Below are 26,927 nucleotides of genomic sequence, written 5' to 3' on the forward strand. Positions count from 1 at the left end.
ACCAAGATAAGTCATTACATCAACCTGCTCCAGTCTAGACCCATTCATTAAAACATGGCCCCTCAGTGGCTTTTTCTTAGTCAGGACCATGAACTTGGTTTTATTAATATTGATCTCAAGATCATTCATATTGCAAAAGTCCATGAATTTATTTATTGCTGCCTGTAAACCCTTCTGTGTTTTGGCCAATATGAGAGTATCATCTGCAAAAATTAAAAGAGGGAATTTGGTCCCACCCAGTGAAGGAGCATCAGTGGGGGTATCTGAGAGGAACTTAACCACCTGATTAATGAAGAGTACAAATAGGGTGGGGGCCAGGACACAACCCTGCCTCACACCGCGAGTTACGGGGAAGGAATCGGTAACCTGGCCCTGGCGACCCCATCTGACTCTTGCAAAGTTACCCTCATGCATCCTGATGGTAAGTTCTAATAGTGCACTAGGGACCCCCATCCTTCTCAATGCTGCCCACATCTTCCCTCTGGGGACCAGATCAAACGCTGATTTGAGGTCCACAAATACAGCGAAGATCTTCCCGTCTCTCAATAACACAGTTTTCCAATAGATCATGACAAATCTTAATATCTGATCAACTGTGCTAATGTGTGCTCTAAAACCCGCCTGCATTGGAGACAGAATATCTACTTCTGACATCCACGAATGGATTTTCCCTAACAGCATTCTGGCTATTACTTTTTGTAGGGCATCGATGAGGCTGATGGGGCGGTAATTTCCCGCATCAGATCTATCCCCTTTTTTGTGCACTGGCAAAATCTCAGCCCCTTTCCAGGAGTTTGGGATCCTAGTCCCTCTAGCTATAGCATTTGCTAAGATTAATATGTACGGGACCCAGTGTGTTTGATCGTATTTGAAGAGGTCCGCAGGGATGCAGTCCATGCCGGGGGCTTTGCCATTCTGCACTTGTTTAAGAGCAGAAATAGCTTCAGTTTCAGTGAAAACAATGTGATCAAGTGAGGACACCTCAGACTGCACACTGGCATCTTCCCTAATAGTAGTAAGGGAGATCCGTTCCGTGTGGCTGAACTGTGCCTCGTAATGCTTGACCCATTGCTCTGCAGGGACGTGGTTTACTGGAGTATGTAATTCCCCCGCCCCTCCCCATTTCACAACCTCCCAAAATTTTTGTTGGTTAGAGGAGGTACTTGCCTGGTATAAATCTAACCAACGCTGATCATCCCATTTGATTTTTGCCTCTTTTAATGCTTTCTTATAATTCACCCTGGCTATCCTTATATCCGGACATGATTTGGATTTAATAGCCCTTAACAGAGAGCTGTGGGCAATACTACAGGTCTTATCATACCATTTCAACCTAGATTGTGCTGGGACATTAATTCCTCCTTTTACGGGTTTGATAAAAAAAGACTTAATTTTACTAAAAAGAGACTCATGAATTGTCCCGATTTGGTCAAGTGGGGTTCCAGCCTCAAGTATGGGTACCATCTGTTTTGTAGCCGCTAGGACCTCCATGGCAATCCTGCTAATAGTAGCAGTATTGTCTTGGAGCCCAGCCCATCTTACCCTTCTGCAATCATTTGTGAGACCAGCGTCTGCTGTATCAATATTTGTTGCAGGGTTCATGCGGAGACCCTCATCCACTGATAATTTTATTACCAGGGGGTTATGATCACTCTCGGATCTAGTGACTATTTCCATGTCCACCAATATTTTCCAAAACTCTATCTTTAACAAAAAATAATCAATGCGGCTCGAGTTTAGGGAGTTATCAAATGTAACTTTTCCCATCTGGTCTGATTTGGTCCTTCCATTCGCTGCACGCAAATCCCATTCAAGGCAAAGACCCAACCACTGCATAACTGCCTCCGTGACTTTTTTAATTGGAGGAATAGACAAAGGGGGAATATTCCAAATCTGATCAATTTCCCCATATCCCCCGCTATCAAGATTAGGAAACGGTTCGAAACAACAGTTGAAATCACCTGCCACCATGACACATTTGTCACTACTAATGTTATTCAGTAGGGAGTCAAGTTCAGCTACCACTCCCGCGGGCTTCCCACCTGGTAACCCTCTAGCATATATGTTGAACAAACAAAGGTCCTGGTTATTTTTACCGGTTAATTTCAACGCTAGGATGTCATTACTCAGAGTAGGGAGTTCCGTGATAGTAATGGCTAAGGATTGTCTAATCCAAATAACTAGACCTCCTGAAGGGCGACCCTTCGGTCCTTTACTAGCTGGTTTGTAGTAATTAAGGTAGCCAACCCGATAAATAGCGTCGGTTGACCAACTTTCCTGCAGGATAATAACATCATGTAAATCCACAAAGGAGCCCCAATCAGCCTCTGACGCTTTCCCCCTTAAGCCCGCTATATTCCAAGACAAGACTGCGAGGGTGTAAGTTGTTTTCTCTGCCATCTTGGCGGTTGGGTTGGCGACAGCCTTAGTGATCGTCTGTCTAGGGGTACCTGACAAGAATGTTTCCCTTATTTCCACCCTCTGTGAATTTGCGCTAGACACAGGGACAGTCTCTACCCCAGGGACACTCACATTATTTAAAGAGCAAGTTACTACAGCACTAGAACGCCCAGTAATCGATTGTTCTACATCATGTCAATCCACACCTTCCAGGCCGGAAAGGGGAGCAAACCGGTTCGCAAGGTGGGGATAGAACATTGGATAGAGCGGAGTGTCAAAATGGAATCTCCCTCTAGACCTGTCCCTTCTTGAGTGATGAAACGGGGTGTGGGATCTATTTGCATATAAAGCTGGATAAAAATAATGCAATAGTAAAGTTTGTACATCCCCAACTCTACCGAATCTTGGTTCCCTGCAAATGTATTCAGCAACCCAAGGCTCTCTAAAGCTAACCACCACACAATCCCCCTCAAGATCTTTCTTACCAAAACCTATCCAATCCACCCTCCTTACATTAAGTATTTCAGGATTTAGGTTAGGAGGGAGTGGCCGGTTTTTATTAAGCCAGAATGTAACCTTATTGTAAAGATCCTTGTGTGTTTCCCTCTTGCCATCTACAAGCGGAGCCACGCCAGTTAAAACAATTGTATAAGGCACTGACTCCGGTGGGAGGTTCACACACTGTTTCTTTGGGATGGGTTTGGCGATGGGCTGATGACTAATATTTTTGCCCCTAACGGAAGTTAAGTTTTTCTGAACCTGCTGGTTTTTTACAGGCTTTGGCCTTGCAGGGTTCTCTGTAGAAACTGCTTTCTTAGGAGCGGGTACAGTTTTTTGCGGGGCCTTGGGTATAGAGGGTCCCACTTGTGAACTATTACCCCCCGCTTTATTGTTCATCATAATGGTGGGCTTCGGAATGGTCGGGACAGGAGGGGTCAGACCAGCAATTGCTAAGCTGGCGAGGATTCTGTCAGAGATCGCTATATTATCCTTCACTAGCAGATCTAAGGAATCCATTTTTGTATTTAGTAACCTTGTCCTTTCAAAAAGAGGTAAAAGTAGAGATTTGAATAGCAGCTCAATTTTAGCCAAAAATATCTCTTCTGTAATGCTAATCATAGTCTCACCTCCCCCTTGCTGGGCAGTAGCATTAGTATTGGGTAGCTGTGGGGGGGATGGTGAGGCATTTCCCAACCCCTCAGCTTGTTCCTCCATGTCCGGTGAGTCTACCCTCTTGCGTTTCCCAGGGTTATGAGTGGGTGTTTGTTGTGGATGGGAAAGGGAATCCATTAGTTCAGTACTAATATTGAGATTTGGTGAGTCTGAAAGACCAGAATTATCCCTGGACTGATCTAGGCAAGTGGTCCCGCTATTTGGTAAGTTAACGTGCGCAGTATTAAAAGCATTTTCCTGGTTAGAATCCACTATCTCCACAGTATGAATCTCAGGAGCAGTTACCAACATTACTTCTACATTACTGTCCGAGTTCAACGTGGAAAGTGGGACAGGGGAGACAGCCTCATTGATTTTACCTAGTGAAGACCGCTTGCCAGTAATAATATCAAGCGAAAGGCGTTTTTCAACCAGGGCGATCTCCTTCTCTAATATAGCAGTAGAACGTTTAAAAAACTGATCAATTGTACCAGTGAAAGTACCATTAGAGGTTGAGACCTGAACTTGCCTCTCCTTACCAGACCTTAAGGGCATTTTTGTTATTCTTATTAAGATACAGCGGGCGGGGATATAACCAACCTCAATACTCAATCAGCGATGCCACTCAGGCCACAGTATTTATCCTTCCAAATATGGGGACTTTAACGTCACTTTAGACACAAACAGTAACAATAATAATTATACCAGTTAATAAGGTTCAAAAATACGTAATTAGGAAGAAAATGTTAATAATAGGGCCCAGCCCGGCCTCCTCCGGCCCCGGACGGCCACAGACGGTCCCGCCCTTGTCCCGGGCTTCTCCCGGCGTGCTCCCGCGCGCTCCCGCGCAGCGGCAGATGCAGACTCCTTTGTGGATGTTGCAGAGGTGGGAGGATTGTTGGGGGCGGGGCGATGAGGGAGAGCGGCCCAGGTGGAGCGGGCGGGGGATGACCAGAGACTCCTGGGAGATGGAGTCCTATCCCTTGTGCTCGCAGCCCTCAGCCCCAGGTACGCCCCAGTCAACTGCTCCCAGGTGTTGGAAAGTGCCTCGCAGCGAAGCGGGACCCGCGCAGCGGGTACCACGAGGCGTGGAATGGAAAACCGGCAAATGTCCTCTGAAATGCAGGGTCAGCAGAAACAAACAGCAATAAGGTCCCACGTAGCAATGAGCACTCCTCGCTTAAATCCGTGCTCAGATCTGTTGGGGGCGGGGCGATGAGGGAGAGCGGCCCAGGTGGAGCGGGCGGGGGATGACCAGAGACTCCTGGGAGATGGAGTCCTATCCCTTGTGCTCGCAGCCCTCAGCCCCAGGTACGCCCCAGTCAACTGCTCCCAGGTGTTGGAAAGTGCCTCGCAGCGAAGCGGGACCCGCGCAGCGGGTACCGCGAGGCGTGGAATGGAAAACCGGCAAATGTCCTCTGAAATGCAGGGTCAGCAGAAACAAACAGCAATAAGGTCCCCTTTCATTTTCCACACATATACATGTAAACATCAAATCACAATCCTTCACACATAAATTCAAAATCAAACACTGTTTCTATTGGTTAAACATTTCAACCCTTTCCAAATGAAATACATTTCAACCCTTCCCCCAATCTGCCTTCTGCCTGTTACCATAGAAACAGGTCATGGAACACTGTACTGAGCACACAGGTCACAAGTTCAGCACACAATGTTGCTAAACAAGACAGCAAGTGTGCTTGACTTTTCAACATATCAGCTTATCATATATAATGTTCCTTACAATCAGTTTTTGTTAACCAATCTGCAGTCTGCATCGGCGAACTACAGTTCCCAGCAGGAACTTCCCTGGCACTTCCTGCGCATATCTGTGGCCTTAGTAACTACTTAGAATTCAGGAAGGCCATCAAGACTCACCTTTTCCCTGCACCATAGTCCTTTTGTCTGTTCCATGTGCATGTGTCAGTTTTTCTTGGTGTCAGCGCCGGGACGCCCCTTTGCTAGGGCAGCTGTAGCGCTCTACAAGTCGCAGTAACTTAACTAGGTGAGTCTCCCATCGTGGCTGGATATATATATATATATATATATTATCTGCCCTTATGATCTCTTACTTATAATATGTTTAAATTGTACAAATGTTTCTGAATGCTATCAGTATCAATTTTAAGAGTAAATATTTAAAGTATAGCAATTCCTCTAAAGGTTGACAAGATGGTTTTGATTCACTTTGAAAGATGCAAGAAAACATTTGCTGCTAACTGCCAGCTACTCTGAGTCAAGCATGTGAATCTATGAATGGTCCCTGACTGGATTAGGAAAATAAGCTACTTACCTGTAACTGTAGTTCTCCAGCATTGGTATCTTTCATAGATTCACATGTGACCCACCCTCCTCCCCTGAGAGGCTCACCTTCGTTTTTATGCAGGTGTATCTTTTGCATGCGTGCTATGAAAATCTGAGGGTCTAAGGTTCTCTCAGGAGTGTTCTAGAGGGTGAGAGGTCCTGATTGGTTCAGTATTTACTTTTGGTCTCTTTTACAAAACAGTTGAGATAAGTTACAAAACTGAAATGAGCCTAGGCCTAGTTTCTGTTTTGTATTGCTTTTTTGATGTACTGGAGACTCCCATCTCGACGACTCAGAATGATTTAAGCATGTGAATCTATTAAACATTCCAATACTGGAGAAAACTACAGTTACAGGTAAGTATCTTATTTTCTTCAGGAGGATAGATATTTCGACTAGTTTGGTTCAGCCATATATTGTTTAGAGAAGGTTATCCCATTAATTAACTAAGCCATAAATCTCTTTGATAACTTTACTTTGATTTTTCTAAGGTAGCTCTTCCAACTTTTGCGTGACAGTGATTCCCAATGATCTAATCTACGATTGGATTTCCGGTTCAGTGTTGTTATAATTATTTTAATTAACAATAAGTGGTGAATTCCAGTGTAGAAGGCTGGCTTAGTATATGGTACACACTTAAGTGAAGCATCTTGCACTAATCCAGACAACCCTTATGGTGATTTTAGTAATCTTAGACAACCATAGATAGCTCTCTAAGTGGTAGCTGTGGAAAGCTGCCTTCAGGCTTAGTGCAGAAGGAGTGTTAAGCAGCTTGTTGTACCAGAACTAATTATATAGTGTAGGTTAAACGAAAAAGAACCACACAGTGTATTTATCAAAATAGTCATATTCATTATTCACACTGACTAACACATTGGTATATCTCCTACACGGAGATATCAATATAATACACACAGTATTTCAAAAGGAAACAGGTAAGTAAGCTCAAATTCACAGTGAACTCCATAGGGAGACAAAACCATATACTAAAGAAGTGGAATGCGAACTGCGACCGAAGTCGGGACTTGGACTAAAAGACTCAAAAGGTAAGTAGCCAGGAACCCCACGGAGGCTGTGTGCAGAGTGGAAACACGGACACGTACTCAATGCCAGTCAATGGAAAAGTCGTGGTTGCAGTTTTTAAGAAGGAAGACCCTTCCCAGTGGACCCTGGAGAAACCCCATGGAAGATGGAAGGATGGAGAGTCATCCCACCCGTGGATACCCCAGGAACCAGAATACCTACACCAGGGTGCATAGGTGCGAAGTGACGTCGGAAACCGCCGTAGACCACAATGGAGGACTTCTGTAAAGATGCCACTGGCAAAGAAGGTGAAAGAGTCCGGTGGAATCCAAGGATGGATTCTTGAAGAGGAGTACCTGCAAGCAGAGAGTCTATGCCACTCGGAAGTGACCAGGAGGCACGGAAGACCAATGACCACTGATGAAGGAAGATGCAGGAGTCATGACGGTGACCTTGTCGCTGCAGCTGTGAGGACCAGTCGACACTGGAAGACCAGGAACCGTTCACGAGCTGTCCCACGTCGGAAGTCGAGAACCAGGGGCAACAGATGTGGTAAACGAAAAAGGCATAAGGTTGGGAAGAGCAGGATCCAAGGGACTTACCAAGTGCAGGAGAGTCAGAGCAGGCCCCGTACAAGCAGGGGAGCCCACTAAAGGCAAAGACAACCCTCAAGAGGACCCATAGGCCAAAGGCACTGAAGTCGCAAGAGGACGAAAGATGTAGGCCCACTGTGAAGAGGATATGGTAAGGGCGAAGAGTTTGGCAGGAGGAGATGCAGGAGGCTGGAACTTCTTGTAGCCCGAATATCTCTGGAAGACAGAGTCAACAAACGGCAACAGCAAGTCGACACGGTGCACAGGAGTTCTGTTCCAGCGGTTCCGATGAGGTATATTTTCATCACACTTGCCTCAAGAGAGTTGCAGAACCACCACCTGTGTTGCTGCAGCTTTCTGAGTCCGTGGGACCTCAGGAGCAGCAGACCGGTCAGCTTTGTTGCAGTGCCTGCAGATGCAGGGGAGTGACTCCTCCACTCCAAGGGAGATTACTTCGGGTATCTTTGATGCCTACATGCCTGGAAAAGAACCTGGATGAAGCGCAGGCACAGGCGACGTAGAAGACTGGCATAACAACGAGACCAGGAGCAGCAGGAGTCTTCCTAGATGCAGTCTCGGTTTCAGGCGAAGTCCAACGGGCCCACATGGTTGAAGTTGAAATGGCTTTGCATCTAAATCTTGTTCCACGACTGATCTGAGGAGCCCCCTCCTCAGGTAAGCCCTTAAGTACTCTAGGGAAAGGGTTGGGACGAATCAGGGATCTCTCCCAGAGGAGGGGCTGGACAGAGGGCCGGATACTCCAATGTCCTTTGTTTCATTTCGCGCCAGAGCGGGAGCCAACGTTTCCCTGAACAGGCTCCAACTGAAGTATGCAAGGAGGACACCAAATGTGCCCTTCAAAGCAGTCTGGTGGCGCTGGCAAGCACCCCCACCCCATCCCAATACACTAAGTCCTGTCTGGGAGGTGGTCACACCTCCCTGTGACAGGAAACCTATTGTTCTACCTTCCCCTGCTTGAGCTCAGCTCAGTAGCAGCATCGGGTCTGTGGTCGGCAGCAGCACTAGCTTGCTGTTAGACCCTGGATGGCTGGTACCGGGAATACAGGGGAGCTCCCTAGGGAACCTCTCCCAGTACATGGGATCCTACGTCCAACACTGGAATCAGTGTTGGGGTAGGATTCCAAAATGTTTGATACCAAACATGATCGGTTTTGGTGCAGCCAATATATAGTTAGACATATTGTAATTGACTTAGTCCACTATGTGTATTAAATGGCTGACCGCACGTACGAAGCCTGGGGAATCGACTCTGGGGTTTCTAGGGGGTGTCCTGCTCATGCAGGGCACACTCACACTTATAACCTAGCACCCTGACTTCATGATTGAGAGGCCTGCCTTAGGGGGGGACTTATAGGTCTTATGTGCAGTGACCTCATATATAAGGAATCTTATATCTATTGTGAGTGGTGTTAGAACCAGCTCACACAGGCTGCAATGGCAGGCCTGTAGTCACAGTTTGAATGGTCTCCCATGGGTGGCATATTACATGCTGCAGCCCATGGGAGACCCCTGGGTACCTTAGTACTATATACTAGGGACTTAGAAGGGTACACCAGTAGCCAGTTAGGAAGGTACCAAAGTACTTACCATAGTCAAATTTAGGAAGAGAGCATTGTGACCGGGCTCCTGATTAGCAGGATACCAGTCAGACTAGTCACAAAACAGAAAAACACTAGCAAAAAGTGAGGGTAACCATGAAAGCAGATCCTACTTTCCTACATTGAGTGGTTTTTTTGTTCTTTCAGTTTAAAACATTACGTTTAACTGGCATTTTCACTTAACTATAAAGTGACATTCACCTTTGTCTTTTTTCAGGGAATGAGGGAGTTTTGTTTCATGGAAAAACTAAGATATTACCAGACCTAACTATAACGTTGATTTAACATTCTATTTTTTTTTGTGTGTGAATTTTTGATTTTTTCTTAATGTAAAGTAGCAATATAAAGATAAAGGCAGGCCTACTGGCTTGTTCAAAGGGTCAGAGCACTAAAATATAAAAGGCTGGCCTGTTGGCATTGGCAGGAGGTCAGCACATCAATCCTTATAAAGCAGACTTATTGGCTTTGTCGAAAAGTCACCACAATAATTTATCAATAACCATATTTCAAAGTATTTCTTAAATTGAAATGGCAAAGCCTATTGATTGTCACAAACATGATTTAAAATAAGGCATTTTTGTTCCAAATAACCATGAATGTGAGTTTTTAAGCTGCAAAATGCAGCCATAGAACCGACCACCAACCGCAAGGGGTCATCGTCCACCAGCTGAAGAACATATATCTCCAACTCGGAGTGCTTTAAAAATAATGGTAAGCTCTCCTGGGATCATGCAGTCAATGACCTAGGAGGCTTATCATTTGTGGCCTCAAGGAGGGAGCCCTCTACGGCCCCACAAAAGGCCAAGGGGCCAGGGTCTCCCTTCCCTGCCTTCCTGTATGTTATTGTTTTTTAGGACTCAAACTGAGTTCTCGAATACTAAAATGGCTGCCAGACATCTTTGTTGATGTGAGACAGCTAATCAGATCTAATCTTTTGATCTGCCAGTCCGGAGGTACTGCGTCTTTAGATATATATAAATCTTGAACCTTAATTTCTTTAAAACTACTTAATGGGTTTATATCAATCACAAAATGCAATGTAAAGATCTTGCTTTTTGCCAAATGTGGAGTAATTCAATTCAGCTATTTTGGCTGTAGTTGTCTAAAGACCCAATGGCAAATTACATGGGGGAAATGTACTTTTAGACCCCAATCTTTTCATGGCCCTGAGCTTGATGGATCACCCCAAAACTTTGCAGGAAGGAGCTGAGGTAAAAGAACCAGTTTTTTAAAGGAATGTTTCATGAAGATTCACCAAACTACACCAAAGTTGTTAGCCAACCAAAAAATCCATTTCCTGTGGAAACCTGGTGCTCACTATAACTGCCTAGTGGTAATTGCCACAGTGTAACTTATAGATATCTTCAGGATCCCTTGTGTGGCTTTTCAGTACTTATGACTATGATGAGGATTCTCCTGGAAGTACATAACTTTTCTTTTCTTCTACAGGTTCTTCCTAGTCAGATAAAAAAAACAGGAGAATGGAGAGCTTTTCTGGGCCTCCCAGAACTCAACAAGTTTCTGAAGAAACAGTTCATTTGGATGTTTGCCTTGCAAGAGGTCCTTCATTTGCTGCAGTGCTGCAGGAAGGCGAATTCCTTACCTCCCTTGATATACAGGATGCCTCCTTCAATGTCCCCATAGACCCATACCAAATTCAGTAGCTAGGATTCTCTGGCAGGGCAGCACTAGCCCTATTCACTGGCAGGGCAGCACTGCCAATTCAAAGTGCTCTCTTTTCGCCAGAAATCAGTCCTCTGGATATTCACAAAGTGACTGGACCCCTGTGGCAGCCTTCCAATGGAGATAGGGTCACCGAGTGTACCCGTATTTGGATGACTGGCTCATGATGCCACCTTTTGAAAATTGATGCCCACACATCCACAGCAGCTTGCACCAGACTTTTTCATTGGCCGAGTCTGACACCTAACGTTCTTCAGTCCTGCAACAAGAATTCAGTTCTTACAATCAGTCTTGGATCGCAGCTCAGCAAGGTGTTTCACTCAGCAGAGCAGGTTGCAAAGCTTCAATCATTAAGGGCAAGCATCTGTTGCTGAGAGTCGGTCCTAGTCAGGATTTGGAGGTCACTACTGGGCTAATGTCATACAGGATAAGGCTAGTTCCCTACTGCCAGGTGTGAGAGAGACCCATTCAGCTAGAGCTAGACCAACAATTGGAGCAGTCAACATGATGATGTGACGAGACAGTGGCAGTAATCTGCCGATTTACACCATTTAAAGCAAAGAGTGCACTCTGAACCAAGAGCTACCTCTACCAAATTTGGTGTAATTCCGTTCACCAGTTCGGGCTGTTGCAGCGGCAAATGTTTCCTATGGAAATTAACATGGAGAAAATGCGTTTTGGGACCGCCCCTTTTTTCTCAGCCCCTGCTTGACGAATCACCCTGAAACTTTCAAGACAGGAGCTGACCGGAGTGCCCCATTAGTTTTGAACATTTCGCGAAGATTCGTCAAACGGCGCCAAAGATATTGGCAAATCAAAAAAACGCTTTTCCTATGGAAACTAGGTCCTAACTATAACTACCTATTGGCGACTGCCAGTAGGAGATAGATAGATAGATAGATAGATAGATAGATAGATAGATAGATAGATAGATAGATAGATAGATAGATAGATAGATAGATAGATACACATACCGGCCATGGATACTGACAGGCTCTGACACAGCACAGGACACCATCTTATAAACCACTGAGAATTTAATTCAAGGTTTCAGCCAACATGAATGCGTTTCAGCCAAGGCACAGGCCTTTGTCACACATAATTTGGGCGCCATATTGAGCTCACCATATAAAGTAGAGGCAAATCACGTGATGCATAAACATGAAAGAAAACAAAACTAAAATGCAACATCAGTTTAAAATCACAGTTTCAACTTTCAAACATGTTTAATGCACACCCAACTCATATTTGGATACCATAACTACTATTCCCTAGCATGTGCACTGTTGGTCGTGCCTGCACTATTTTGTAGTTGTCACACAGTGAAGACCAGCCGGTTAAATACCAACGACCAGTGTCGGGTCCTCACTGAAAACTCAAACTCGTGCCAAACTCCCCACACAACACATAGCCGGTAGATATTTAAAAAGCCTGGTTCGCGTTGTTTGCATATTATGCTCCGAAATGTGAATACATTGTGCCCTTGATGAAATTAAGTTGCTCAAAGGACGGTAGGAAACTAAGTATTAAAATGTTTTCACTTAATATCATTTGCCAGACATTGTCCTTTCGAAACATGAAAAATAAGAACAAAATATTTGGGGCCTCATGTAGGTAGCCAAATACCGGTCGGTAACAGCCGATTTTCGGTAATCATACCGTTACCGACCGGTATTTTGGCCATTGGTATGTAGGGGGACGAACTTTGCTTTCGGAATTTACCGAATCGGTAAAATTACCGAATCGGTAATAATACCGAATCGGTAATGTTACCGAATCGGTAACTTTTCCGAATCGGTAATTTTACCGATTCGGTAAATTCCGAAAGCAAAATCGAGATGTAGGGGGAGTGTGTGTGTGTGTTTAAGAGTCGGTATTTACCACCAACTTATAGTTGGTGGTAAATAATGAATGTATGTGTAAATGCATTTGTACGCGCGTAGCAGTGTGCAATGTGGCATACATACATGCCCTTAGGGCATGTATGTGTGCCACATGTGCACACATGGCCGAATCAGGGGTGCAACAGGGTGTCAATGTGACACCCTGCCACCCTTGTATGTGTTCCCCCCATTACCGAATCGGTATTTACCGATTCGGTAATGAGGCATACCTTCCCATCAATGGGAAGGTATGCCTCATTACCGAATCGGTAAATACCGATTCGGTAATTACCGACTAGTAACGATTCGGTAAAAAATACCGATTCATTACCTACATACCAGTTACCACTTATAAAATACCGATTCGGTATCGTTCGGTATTTTAGAAGTGGTAACTGGTATGCTACCTACATGAGGCCCTTAAAGAGGAGTTCTTTTTTCATTTCCAGGAGCCGCTTGAACAAAACAAAAAAAAAAATATATATATATATATATATATATATATATATATATACATCCCACTATGACATCATTGATGATAGTACTGCAGCATCAATGATGACAAAGCTGTGCATGGCGGAGGAGTGAGTTATAGGTACCTAAGGGCACTGGTTATAGTTACTACAGATAACTATAAGGGGTGAATTTTTGTGATTTTGTGGTTTTTATTTGTTGAAAACGCCACGTTGTCACTGACATTTTCACCTAACTATAACTTCACTTAACCTTTCCACTTTGGGGGGGGGGGTGTGCGTGTGTGTGTGTACGTGTTTTTCGTCGTGTACTTGTGTAGAGAAGGTGTGTGTTCATACACAACAGGTCTTCAAAATATAGACGTGCCTGTTTAGTGTTTTTTTTCCAGAGTGACATTTGTCTGTGCTCTCTTCCATGAATAACTTGTTATTCTTAGGAAAGCATTCAGACCATCTGAATCTTATCATGTGTGCTTCAAGTGCTGTGTTTCTGGTTACTTTTAGTTATACTCACCAAAAGACCCCCCTGTGGTGCGACTGACGGAGGGTCCCTTTTTCTCGGAAGTGGCTTGCTATTATCAGCATGTGCAGCAAGTGATGCGACTGTACAATGTGGCAGGTAAGAGTACATTTAGAATGCTAGTAGATGTCATGCCTTACATTTTCGCAACACTAAGTATTGGCATACCGTTCCATTCAGCTCACACCGCATATTGCATCTATTTTCTCCCTTATCAAACTTCTTTATCCAACTTTCAAATGTAACCAATTCAGACTTTTTCCCTCATACTAAGCAACCATGATGAAAATGAGCATCAGAGGCTGTTCTATTTGTCATAGAATCCTTTTGTCTCATTTAGTTTCTTTGAACTACCTAAGCATGCTGTACTTCCAAGTATAATTGATGAAGGAAATGGTTCAGGTCATTTTATTATAACACCTCACAAAAGCAAACCTCCTTTCCCCTGTCTCAGAGTAATTCCCTCGGAGTGCACCTATGGGTTTCACCCTTTTGTTCAGTTGTCTGTTGCTTCTGAGCTTGGTTTGTGCTATGCAAGCACTGGACTTTAATTATGTGGGGAATACGAATGACTTACCTGTTAGTTTCAAGTACATTGGAGCTATAATTTGTCTGCACTGTGCAGACATTTGTACTTCACTCTGGCTTCTCAGGAAGCCGATGCAGTGTATTACAAGTTTCTAGCATAGCAGTTACACTTTTTTTAAACTGTATGCCAGCTGATATGCATTATGCATTATTTGCAACTTATGGATGTACTTTTAGCGATGCCAAGTTACATGACATTGCCTTTGCTTAGGCTGCAGGTAATATGAACTCATATAATGACTGTTCCATCACCAAAGTAATAAAATCAGTTTACATTTTTTTAGTCGAAACAGATGAAACAACAAAGTTCACTTGAGATACCATGGGCAATGTTTCATAAAAAAAATATTCTGTCTTTTAACCTTCTTGGCAGCAACAATGATTTGGAAAAAACCATTCAGTAGCTCTCTTTGGTATCCTCCTTAGTGGCTTTTTTTCATGAATCCTGAAGAGCACAGTGCCGCCTTTTGTGTTATTCATCTGTAATTATCTGTCCCTTGGTCCATGTCTCTATGGTGAGCGATCTGGGAAGCACCCCTCTTTGTTATTGTGTTGTTGACAGATCCTTCCTGATCACAATCTGAGACTTGCCTGCATTCAGCTGATACACTGATTGTGCTGATTAATCAAGCCCTGAAGAGGCTAAATATGGGACTGCGTACAAAAGGGATTTATTAGTGGATACAAAGAACCCTTGTGCTGATTAATCAAGCCCTGAAGAGGCTAAATATGGGACTCCGTACAAAAGGGATGTATTAGTGGATACAAAGAACCCTAAACTGCCCCCTTGCTCCCCACCCTCCCCCCCCACATTTGAACTTTCAGAGAAGAATGATATGAACCAGACATCAAGGAACCTTTTACACTGGCATTTTCAGTGAGACAGTAGATAAACAAATGATGATCCTCTGTGTCAGAGTTAGATCCGGCACACCCAGGTCTCCTGCGTCAGCCAAGTTAAGAAAGTTGTGAATAATGTCCATTAGAACTGTTTATGTGCTACACTGATGCCAGAATAGTTGATTTCCTGGATCTAATGCAAGTTTAAGGGTGTCAATAGTTTTATTAAGGCTGGTTACCCTCATAGTTGGATTGTTTTTAAATAGTGGTGTGATCATTGCCATCTTCAATGATTTTTGGACACAAAACTCAATACGGTATAAATTAATGAGAACTGTTAAGCCAGCCCAAATAGCACAAGAATATTTTCAAAAGCCTTCAGGCGCTACACACATCTCATTATCTGTAGTTTTTTATACTGGTAAGAAGGGACGACTGATTCCCATTGAGTGGCTGATTTGTGCTCAAACTTTAGAGACATTGCTGTAGACCTGAAGAGACAGGCTCAAGATGTGATGGGACAGGTGGGTTGTGTGCTTGAGGCAGTGCCTTGATTAGTAGTCGCTGTGACACTCTTTGCCATAGTTTCACTTACTTTGGTTTGCACCTCCTCATAGCAGTATTTAGTTTCCAAACCTACCACATTAAGATCTTTCGAGTAACCTTCATTGGTTCCCTTGGCTGCAGTAGGTAGATGACTTCCATTCTATAAGTACAGTATGCACCTGACAAATAAAAATCAGCAGCTGCTTTTGTTAACTACTTAGTTGCAAGCGGAAAAGCCGAACAAAAGAATCCTTGTGTATTTGGGTTGTTACTTAATAGGGATTTTGGCATCCATTTTGTGACAGTACAATAGAAAAGATGAGTGGTATTTGACAAGAAAGTCAGAGAACTTCAAAGTACCGCATAATGTTAACAGTATCAATGACGTTACACAGATCTGTGCAAAAACTTGTATTGCACCTACACCCTGCAGTGCTGTGTAGTGTTCTGGAGATCGAAACCACACTCCACTTGAATAACAATAAGACACTCTTTTCTGATGAAGACACTCTTCTTCAGTTTGTTGGCATTTGTAAAAACACGATGGTAAGTCAGGACTGATATATATGAGATGATAATAGATGGCTGTAACAGAGGTTCACGACAAAATATGTCCCCATCATACAAGCTTATATTTTCACATTGTTTTGTATGAATACTGTTCTGTTGAGATTTTTTTTCAGAATTCAAATCAATTATATTCTATATCCAGCTTTCTATCATGTGTAAACAACAAACGTCTTCAGTATTTTTTCCATTTGTTCTCTCAAAGGTAGGGGTCACATTTTAAATGATATAAGAAACCTGTCTTATGCAGTCAATAAGATAAACCGGTTTCATCAGCCATTCTCTTTATCCTCCTCTTTAGCTTGTCAGAAACGAACCATTTGAGCAGTAGGAATCAATTCTACCCCTAAAGTTTAAAAATAATTTCTTTTTGTTGGCATTTCTCTTTCATTCACAGGAAACAATGGCACCCAATTACTGCCCTTACCAGTTAGGCTGTAGCTAAGCCTGTCAATCAGATATTTATTTGTTTTGGTTACAGAAGCATACATTTGACTGCCTGTCGTCATTCTCAACCCTCTGGTTTGTTTAGCTGCCTCTTATCTTGTTACAGGTCAACATAGCTGCCAAACCACCCCATCTCATGTATGATAATGTGGCCAGTCCTGGCTTCCTACCCAGGCCAGAATAGCACTTGGGATTTCTGAAATTTTTCAATAATTCATTAAAAGGAAAACTGAACCTACGAGTGCCAGAATGTGAAGTTGTATTTTCTAAATAGCCAAGACTGTCTGATGGTGTTGTACATATATAGACCGGCATGGTGTATGCAATCTTTGTTCCTCCCCCTGACTATGACGTTGCCTCCTGTGACTTCTGCCTCGCCTTTCAGTGCAACTAGACACACCGATACCGTAGAGTGAGAGAGGTGCTGGGCGCATCATGTGATGCAGCAACAACTCTCACCTGACACCCCTTGCATCTTCGTGAAACAAGATCTTCTCAACATTTAAGAAGAAGAGGGGGCGTGGCCATCCTCCAAAGCTGGTGGACGCATAGCAGAATCGATCCTGCAACCAGCTGTGAAAATCCTGAGCAATCCAACGTGCAATCTTGCAGATGGCCGAAACCACCCCTCAACCCTCCTCCCTCTCCTCATCTGGAGGAGCCTGTGAAGAAACCAATGGCCTCCTCGAGGCATGCAACAGGACCCATGCTTCAGCCCGCGCTTGTAAGGCGGTGCCCCTGGACAGCACCCACAAACAGTCTGATCACTTGGTGGCTGCAGGATCCACTGAGCAGGACAGCCGCCCCCACAGCGGCACACGGACACAAGGAGCTGCAACAAGATGGACTGGGAGGACCAGTGAGCAGAGGACACTAGAGCACCCCTGGACAGACCAGGAGTGACAGCCTTGGACCTGAGCTGATCAAGTGTGCTGGCCTAGAGCCCATAACAGAGATGGCTCCAGGGGCAGTAAGGCCTTGAAAGTGTTTGGACTGGGCTACTTCCTGGCCCTTAGCTGAGCTTGTGCTGGCTGGGCACTTAAACTGAATAGAATAACCCATGCCGCCTTGCTGGGTGAAACCTGCTGAACGGGCCAGCATTTTTGAGGTACCCACTACCTGTGCGAGGCTGGCCAGCGAGTCTGAGGAGCCTTAGGAGGCTCCGCATGAAAGACCCCAAACTGCTCTTAATAGCTGAAGGGAGCGAAAAATTACTGCAGGACATTGGCCGTTCTGTGCCAACCCAAGCGGCTTGTGCCAACCCACTGGGGACGCGAGTTCCCCGCTATAGGGGTTGCCAAAAAGCCTGGGTTGGAGTCACTGGACCTTCTCTCCTGAGTCTAGCAACCACATATCCACACCAGAAGGGAGAAGATGGGCAGACCTAAACCTCCTCTGATATCCACCCATCCAAGTCCGGATCTTGCCACCCATGTCAGACATTGAATCCACTCCGGCACTCCTCTCCTCGACTGCCTGACCCTCGCAGTAGGAAACTTAGTCAGGAACCTGGTCAGATAAGATGGACTGCATACAAGCACCTATAGAGAACACATGCACTGCATTAGAAACAAAAATATATTCACTGGCCATAGACTTAAATCTGTTGCATAACGATCAGCGCAAATTGCGGACAAGAATACAGGCCATAGAGGGATTCATTAAAGTATTAAACCTGCATGCTAAGGATTATGCCCAAGCCCTGAAAGACCTGACTGAAAGAGTTACCATCTGATAGGAGCGCATCGAAAATCTACCGGGGAGCCCAGCATGATAGCTGCCGACTGGAGCAGATAAGATGGCCTTTGGGGCTGCCTCTGGCATTCCCCTCCCCTTTGTTTTCACTAACCCCAGCAATATAAATTGGGCTACACGCGCAGCCATCACTGCGTCAGAAGATGAGATTGCATGGCCACCCTCTTCCTGGCGTAAGCCACGTTATTAGTTTGACACTCCGCGTTTGCAGTATATAGAGCATACCGGCTCTAGGCTGCAAGGTTGATTGGTCGGCTCGCCCATTGGCGTCTGACCTGGAGTTTTTGACTGGGAAAATATTCAAGTTTGGATTCCCACTCAAGCTCTCATGTACCCACATTACTGAGTACTCCTATCCAGCTGCCCTCCACACCACTCTAAGTAATACTCAGAGCGCTAAAATCTTAACCCCGACACAAAAGGTCTCATCAACAAGTAACGCAGCAGAAAGGCAAATATCTATACATCACCTGGAACCTGAAAGGGCTGGGGTAGCAGCTGAAACAATATCGAGTGACAAATGCAAAAAGAACTGTTGATGGACAGAATGTCAATATCAAGTGACAGCACAGCTACAGCGGCGAGGCGTGCACATATACTTCTTGCAAGAGGCCCATTTAAGCGCAGTGGAAGGCCAAAAGGTACAGCATAAATGGAGGGTGCAACTCAACGCCACTGTGGTCTTGGCTTATGTCAGAGGAGCCGCAATATGGATACGAAACCCGTATAGATCCAGATGGAAGATATGTAGTACTCGAAACTGGATGGCCACCCATTGGAACTGGGCAGCGTTTACTCCCCGAATGCGAATCTGTGGCATTTTCTAAAAACTCTCTCTAAAGTACTGATGACTGGGTGGGGACTTTAAAGCAGTTCTAGACATTAATATTGAGCGTTCACACCTTCCCCTCTCTACAACACTGGCAGCACGCAATGCTAAAGACTTAACAACATGGTTATACTCTAGGGACCTAGCGGATGTTTGGTGGGTTCTGCAACCAGATCAGCGCAAATATTGATTTTACTCATCTACCCCCAACTACAAGTGCACCACAGCCTTACGAACTACAAGTTACCATGCAGCTTAGTTGGGGGAAATCTTATTGGATGATAACCCTCTAGAAGTGGGCATAAACTGGGGCTGGATACCTACCCCGATCTCCACATGGAAAATCCAGCCGGCATAGCTGGAAGACAGCTCATTCAAAGAGGTTGGTTAGGCAATCCAAAACTGTTTTCAAGACCATATAAATGCAACAGGATCACGTCTCACTGAATGGGAAACCTTTAAAGTAGTGATCCAGTGAACCTGCATCAACACCACAGTTGGGGGATCAAGGGACACTACTTACTGACCTGAGAAAGGTAGAGCACTCCCTATTGGAATTAGAATGAGCTGCAGCACACGACCCAATGCAGTTTTCCCATCTCCGGGAGGGGTCAGGAGGGGGGGGAGTGCAAAACATGGATGGACTACTGGTCAAATTGTATGCTGCCTTTGAGTCACACTAACAATCCACCCGCTTAAGCTGTACAATGAGGCTAAAACACAGGGGTACCTCTGTCCCTAAGCCTAGGCATGTTCACCTACAACTCTTGTGCTACAGACCATTATCTATCCTGAATACTGATTTTAAAATACTTTGCAAAATCATAGCTGAAACGCTTCTCCCACTACTACCAGACCTAATTAATGTTGATCAGAATGGCTTTACAACTCATTGCAGCACCTCACTTAATATTAGACATTTCTCCACAATAAATGAAATAGCAAATACTGAATGGCCTTACTCTTTCTGTGTGGCTCTTAACCATGAACAGGCATTCAACATCCTAATTGGGCATACTTCATGCAAGCTCTCCACACATTTGGAGCGGGAGCCCAAATGATAACTTGGATTTGGCTGCCATATGAGGCTCCAACTGCCAGAGCGAAAACTGGACGGCACATATCGCAGAGTCACCCTGTAGGCAGGGGAACTAAACCGAGATGCCCACTTTCCCCAGTGCTATTTGCCCTGACAATGGATCCCTGGCCATATGACTGCGAGAACAATGACGTGAATGGGGTATCCCAGGGACGATGGGCGCACATGCACTTATGTGCTGATGGCACGCTCCTTTGCATCAAAAATAAGTCAGCAGACCTCAGCACCATAGCAGATACATTTGCAGATTTTTCTCATGCCTCTGGACTGCGAGTAAACCTCACCAAATCCCAGATGTTTCCACTATGACAGGCAAATACAGAGAGGATGGTAACACTGGGGGGGGCCAACCTATACCACACTTCCCATACCTTTTGATATCTTGGTATTCACATATATCACATCCACGAAAACCTACTGGGACAAACTCTGATGGCATTAAAATCCCATGTAGCTTTTTGGACCACCCTCTCACTGGTGGTCCCGGGTCGAGTAGCAGTTGCGAAGATAGCAATGCTTCCCCACCTGCTGTACCACTTTGCATATTGCTAGTGCTTCCATAGGCGACGTTATTTCGCCAAATGGACTCCCTTCATGTTGATCTTATCTAGGGTAATGAGCGACATATGATAAGCCTGGTACAGCTGAAGCTCACACCTGCTAGAGGTGGCTGGGTGTCCCCTATTTCCAGGGCTATTATTACGCCTTCAGCTGCAATGGGTGACTTAATGAATGGCGGGTCACCACTTAACTGAAACCGTCATTACCGAGTGACGGTTCCAAGCTGGTGACCAACATGGGGTCTTATTCCCAGCTGACAAGACTCAGAGAGGCCTCCCCACCCTGCTGCATACTGCAAAACTAGCACTATGATGTTACCTCCACTACATCCGTCAAAAGCCACCTTATGCACCAGCACACCTGTTGAGGGAATTTCCCATAGGCAGTAGTACATTACAAGCGCAAGCATTGGCACGATGAAAAGAGGTGGGAATAAGTACAGTGGTGGTTTATTTACGGAGGGAGTTCTGATACATTTTCATACCCTGGTTGAGGAGCGAAATTTGAACCCCAGTCAATTCCTGTTGCACCATACAATCGTACAAGAAATGAAACTTAGAATGTAGATGGCCACTCGCACAGTCTTACAGGTCATACACACTATGGGCAACAGTCACAGACTGATTATTTGGCTGTACTCGGCCATATGGGAGTGTCCCTGCAACTCCTAAGGGAGTAGTGGGAAGACTCCATACAACAACCATTTAATGATTCAGAGTGGCGGGGAACCCTGGAATATCCCTTGAAAGTGTCAAGAAATATATGATTCTTCCGCTATCTGGGTTCTCTCTCTGTTGGCTGCCAGAAGATCTTTCTGTATTGCCGATAGAGAGTCCTCTAAGGATGAAATCCGCGTTTCAGCTTCGATGACTCTTAAGGGGAGATTCACAAAACTTTCTTCCATTTTTGTGAGCCTGCTGCGCAGCTGAGAGATTTCCTGAGCCTGGGAATTTTTAAAATCCCTTAGTTCCTGAAGGATAGTTCCGAGCAGAATTTCAATGGAGTTCGCTTTTGTAGCATTCGGGAGTGAAAACAGCCCATCCTCTTGAGAAACCTGAGAGGGCTGTGGGCTTAACTCTTGACTTGGAGCTTTCATAATGCGCATGTAGTGAGGAGTTGTGAGAGACTGAGCCGGAGGGTGAGAAAGGACCTGGGACAGTGCAGCATGGGAAGAAATTCTATTTTCCGAAGTTGATACTGTAGGAGTTGCTTCTTCAAAACCTTCTTCGAGGACTTCAAGGCCTTCTTGGTCAGGCGGCGTCCTCTGAACTGCCCCTGCTAACTCCGGTGTTGTGAAGCTGGATGAAACCCCTCCAGCATTAGAGATACCTCGCTCCGGCTTGGCGCTTTTCCCCTCTTGGTTCGTCCCCTCTCGTAGCGGAGTGCTCGAAAGTTGCCCCTGTTGGAGAAGGGGTTTGGAAAAAAGTGGATATTGCTTAGGGGTTGGCTGATTACCAGTCTCCTCAGCTGAGGGTAGATTATTAGCCACACTATCCACGCAGCCTGTCTTCGTTCCTTTATTCCTCCCATCCATCTCGCCTCTCGCGACCTTCTCACCTCTCTCACCTTTCTCACCTTTGGCGACGTCTATTAGGCTCAATTCTGTTGAATGTTCAGATAAAGACAGAATATCTGCATCTTCGCCCCCCTTAATCTCCTCCTGGTCGTTATCATTGTCTTCAACATCTTCATCACTTTGCTCTCTCAAAACATTATATTTGTTTTTACCCGCATGTAACTCAACAGCCTTTTGTTTCAGAGCGTTTTTTTGTTGAGCTTTCCTTTTATTTCTCCTCCCTCCATTAGCCTCTGGGGGGGTCTTAATCGTCAGCAACTCCCTCACCAATTCCAGCTTGGCCTGCTTGTTCTTTGCCTTTGCCGCCATCACTGTATGGAGATTATCTAACCACCATTTAACGTGGGGCGTTGAGAGCAGGGAGGGCAGGGACGAGATGTAATGATATAACCTGAGAGAGTTTCCTATACCTCCCTGACTCTCATCGCCCCTCCGTTTTTCCTAAATGCGTCACTAGGGCTGCCATACAATGCTTGCTGCACTGAGAATGACCCAAGAACCACAAGGAACAAATAAACGGATGGCAAGCGGCAAACGGCAAGAATGATTGTGTGATTTAGTACACAACCTGAATGTCTCATAAGGCGTACTGGTGCAAAACAGGTATGGAGGACAAAGCTGAATGTCAGCTAAACGCTGAGTACTGGACACGAGCAGGAGATGAACAGGTAAACAGGCGTGCAGGCGAGCAGGTGAGCAAGCTAACGGGCATAAGCAGAAACAAACAGAGCGAAACCTTATAATCCTGTGCACCTTTGTACCTCACACTGCACACGTATTCTCACATCTCCTGTAGCAGTCCTGCATTTGAATTACACGGTAGTAGGAGTAGGAGACAGCTGCAGGAGAACGGATCATGTTCGGAATTTTTTTTCGCTCGGCTTTGAGCAACAACAGGACTCATGCGGCGTAGAGCATTTTCAACAGCGTTTCGGCATCTCGGTCGCTCCGCTTCAGCTCCGACATTACTTTCGTGGGCGGGCCAAACGGGACAGGAAGCACAACGACGGCGTGCGTGGGCTCACGTCAGCCGTTCATCCTCCCAGCCCGGCGCAAGCAGTGAATACCGTAGCAAACATTTGTGCATAGTGCAAGACTAAAATTATAATAGGAGGTCTAATTTACGCTTGGTAGGCATACCAGAGGGATTGGAAGATAAGGATGTAGTCAAGTGGTCAGAGTCCCTTTTGAAAAAAGCTATACCTGAGCTCCTAGGAGATTTAACGATCACAAGAGCGCACAGAGTCCCGGCGTTTAAACCAAATAATCTGAAATATCCGCGTACAATTCTGCTTAATTTCTCTGATTTCAGGGTAAAGGAGAACATTTTAAACACTGCATACTCTAAGAAATCATTTAATGCTGATGGCGTGAATAAGTTTTGGATTTTTTCAGAAGTGTCGGCAGCCTCAGTTCACAGACGCAGGGACTTTGTTAAATTGATTGACTCTTTTAAAACCAAGGGAGCCCAAGCGATGATTGTGCAGCAATCAAAACTTAAAGTGTTGGCCAAAGGGAAGTTTTTTATCTTTACGAACTTACACGAAGCTCAGATATTCCTCGAAGGTTTAGGTGCATAGTTCAAAGCTAATTTTCTTATTATTTAGTTGGAGGGCCCACGATGAGGACAGGAAGCACATAAGGATGCAACAACATGGCATCCAAAAAGAAGAAATTCGAAAGAAGGACGGAAGTGGGTCACGGGGGGGTACCGTCCGCTCTAGGGGCGGGGGGGCGCTGGGGGAGGTGAAGGGGGGTGTTGCAGGGGAAAAATAGAGAGTTCATATATTGAAGAATCCTATGTTCTAATTCTAACTTTAACATAGGTATGGCACGGACAAGGTCATCTATTTCATCAGCTGGACTGATACGTTCGTTATGGTTTGTCTATTTGCACAAAGAGAGGGTTTTGCTGCTATTATATGATCGCACTGCTGGCTTGCCTATTTTGCACAAAGAGAGATTTCTGCTGCTATTATATATCTGCACTGTTTATTTTCCTATTTTGCACAAAGAGAGGGTTTTGCTGCTATTATATGATCGCACTGCTGGCTTGCCTATTTTGCACAAAGAGAGATTTCTGCTGTTATTATAGATCTGCACTGTTTATTTGCCTATTTGCACAGTGAGAGGCTATCTGCTGCCCATCTGCAAATTATTGCACAACCGTACTATCGGTTTGCTTATTCGCTCAAAGAGAGGTTCTACTGCTTTCATATAACTGTACTGCTTATTTGCCTATTTTTTACAAAGAAAGGTTCTGCTGGTATTGTACAACCATACAGTTCATTTGCTTATTTGCTCAGAGAGACGTTCTCGTTCCTTATTTGCGTATTTGCACAAAGTGAGATCCTGCTATTATTATTATATAACTGTACACTTTATCTGCCTATTTGCACAGAGCTTATTTGTGGTAGTTCTTGTATGATTATTTATTTGATGTATGTTGCTTAATTCTTATCCGCACAGGCTGAGGTTTAAAATTCCCTTAGCCATATCCATTTGTTATGGCCGCCTTTTCGCATGTTCCATCATTCTCCTCTCAAAGAATCAATAATACGTTGAAGTTTGTTTCTTTTAATCCAAATGGTCTTAATAATGTTCGAAAAAAAAATGCTATTGAATGTTGGCTTAAAAATCTAAACCCGGATATTATTTATTTACAAGAGACCCATTATAGAGATCAGGTAGATTCAGATAAAATTTTGAAGAACTGAGCTGGCCAAAGGATATCCTCATCAGCTGGGCTGGCTCAGAGAGGAGTATGCATATTAATAGGAAAACACGTTGGTTTCACTCTGGCTGGTACAGTCATAGACCACAAAGGTAGATGGACAATTGCACATGGTAAATTAAATAACATAGACATAATTCTTGCTACAATGTATGCACCAATTTTAGATAACTCTTTGCCGTTTTTACAGCTGAAGAACGCCACAACAGGGCTCCCTGGGTTAATCTTATGGGGGGGAGACTTTAATTTTCTCCAGAATCCTTCATTGGACTCCTCCAAAAAAGATCGCCGTCAAAATAAACCCCAAACTGCTCTGGCTATCCAAACTTGTAAATTAGACCTTGATATCATGGATTATTGGCGATTCTCCAACCCTTTTAAACGAGAATATTCATGCCATTCAGCAAAGTATAACTCTGCATCCAGACTAGATTTTTTTTTAACCTCTCATGATGTAGAGCTATATAATTATGTACATCTGTTTAATGCTTTCTCCGATCATGCTGCAGTCTGCATGGAGGTAACTTTGGGATTGCAAGACATAAGCCCCACTAGAAGATGGTTTTTTAATACTCTAAACCTCCTTGATCCTAAATGGTGTACAGACATTGAAGAATTTATCGATCAGTTTTTTACACAGAATAGAGGTACTGCCCCATTAAGTATGATTTGGGACGCATTCAAGGCTACACTTCGCGGGTTAATAACATCTAAGGAAATACCAAAGCAGAAGGCAAGAAAGAAGGAGAAAATAAAACTTCAAACTGATCTCACGGAGGCAACCCAAGAACACTATAGGGTCAGATCGACACACTCTGGGCAAAAACTTAACGAGGCTAAGAGCAGGATGAGGGATTTTTGTTATGCTCTAGGTGAAACTAATAGTAATCTCTATGCCCAGAACATTTATGAGGAGAGCGAATACACAGGAAAGCTCTTGGCCTGGCAACCCAAAGAAAAGCAGGCTCCTAATAGAATAGATCAATTAATCAACCCCATCACTAAATTGTATGCTAAGACCACAGCCTCTATTGGCGAGTTGTTTTTAAAACACTATGAGGGAGTCTATCAAATGACCGAAGGGGCCTCTTCTGTTTCTATTGGGGAGTTCATTGAGCAACTGATAATACCGTAATTAGTTGATGGGGGCAAGAAATGCCTCACAGAGGACTTCTCACTGTTAGAATTAGATGAGGTCATTAGCTCCATCCCCAACGGTAAGGCTAACGGTGATGATGGTCTTCTGATTGAATTTTTTTTTAAATTTGGAGGAACCCTACATAAAGAATTTTTACTTTTACTAAATGACCTACTCCAAGGAGGCTCCCCACCAGACTCTTTCCATTCAGCTGTGGTTATTAGCATTCTAAAAAAAGGAAAGGACAAGGAGAATATTAATTCATATAGACCCATAAGTCTCCTAAATACAGATTATAACATTTTTACAAAACTTTTAGCAAACCGATTGAATAAAATAGTGGGATGTCTGGTAGCTAACGACCAGTGTTGTTTTACTGCAGGCAGGCATCCCCATTCAAACACGAAGTTTGTATTGAAGGCACTAGATTTTTTTTAAACGAATAAAGTGAAGGCTGAAATCTGGCTTTTAGATGCGGAGAAGGCCTTCGATCTAGTGTCATGGGACTGCCTTTTTGCTATTTTGCACTGCTTTAATTTCCCGGAGGCTTTTATCATTCTTTTAAAACTTCTTTATACGGACTCTAGGGCACAGAT

General features: G+C 44.4%; 1 protein-coding gene across 6 annotated transcripts in view; it reads left to right on the forward strand.

The window, feature by feature from the left end:
* MAN2A2 (mannosidase alpha class 2A member 2) overlaps window positions 1-26,927 on the forward strand; it is a 658,091-nt gene that overhangs the window by 540,043 nt on the left and 91,121 nt on the right. For all 6 annotated transcript variants that reach the window (XM_085644368.1, XM_085644371.1, XM_085644369.1 and 3 more), the window contains one exon: window positions 13,636-13,750. In XM_085644368.1, coding sequence (XP_085500494.1) covers window positions 13,636-13,750 — 115 coding nt within the window. The remainder of the gene's footprint in view (window positions 1-13,635; window positions 13,751-26,927) is intronic.

Source organism: Triturus cristatus, chromosome 3_1 (genome assembly GCF_964204655.1).
Source record: "Triturus cristatus chromosome 3_1, aTriCri1.1, whole genome shotgun sequence".
NCBI classification, from domain to species: Eukaryota; Metazoa; Chordata; class Amphibia; order Caudata; family Salamandridae; genus Triturus; species Triturus cristatus.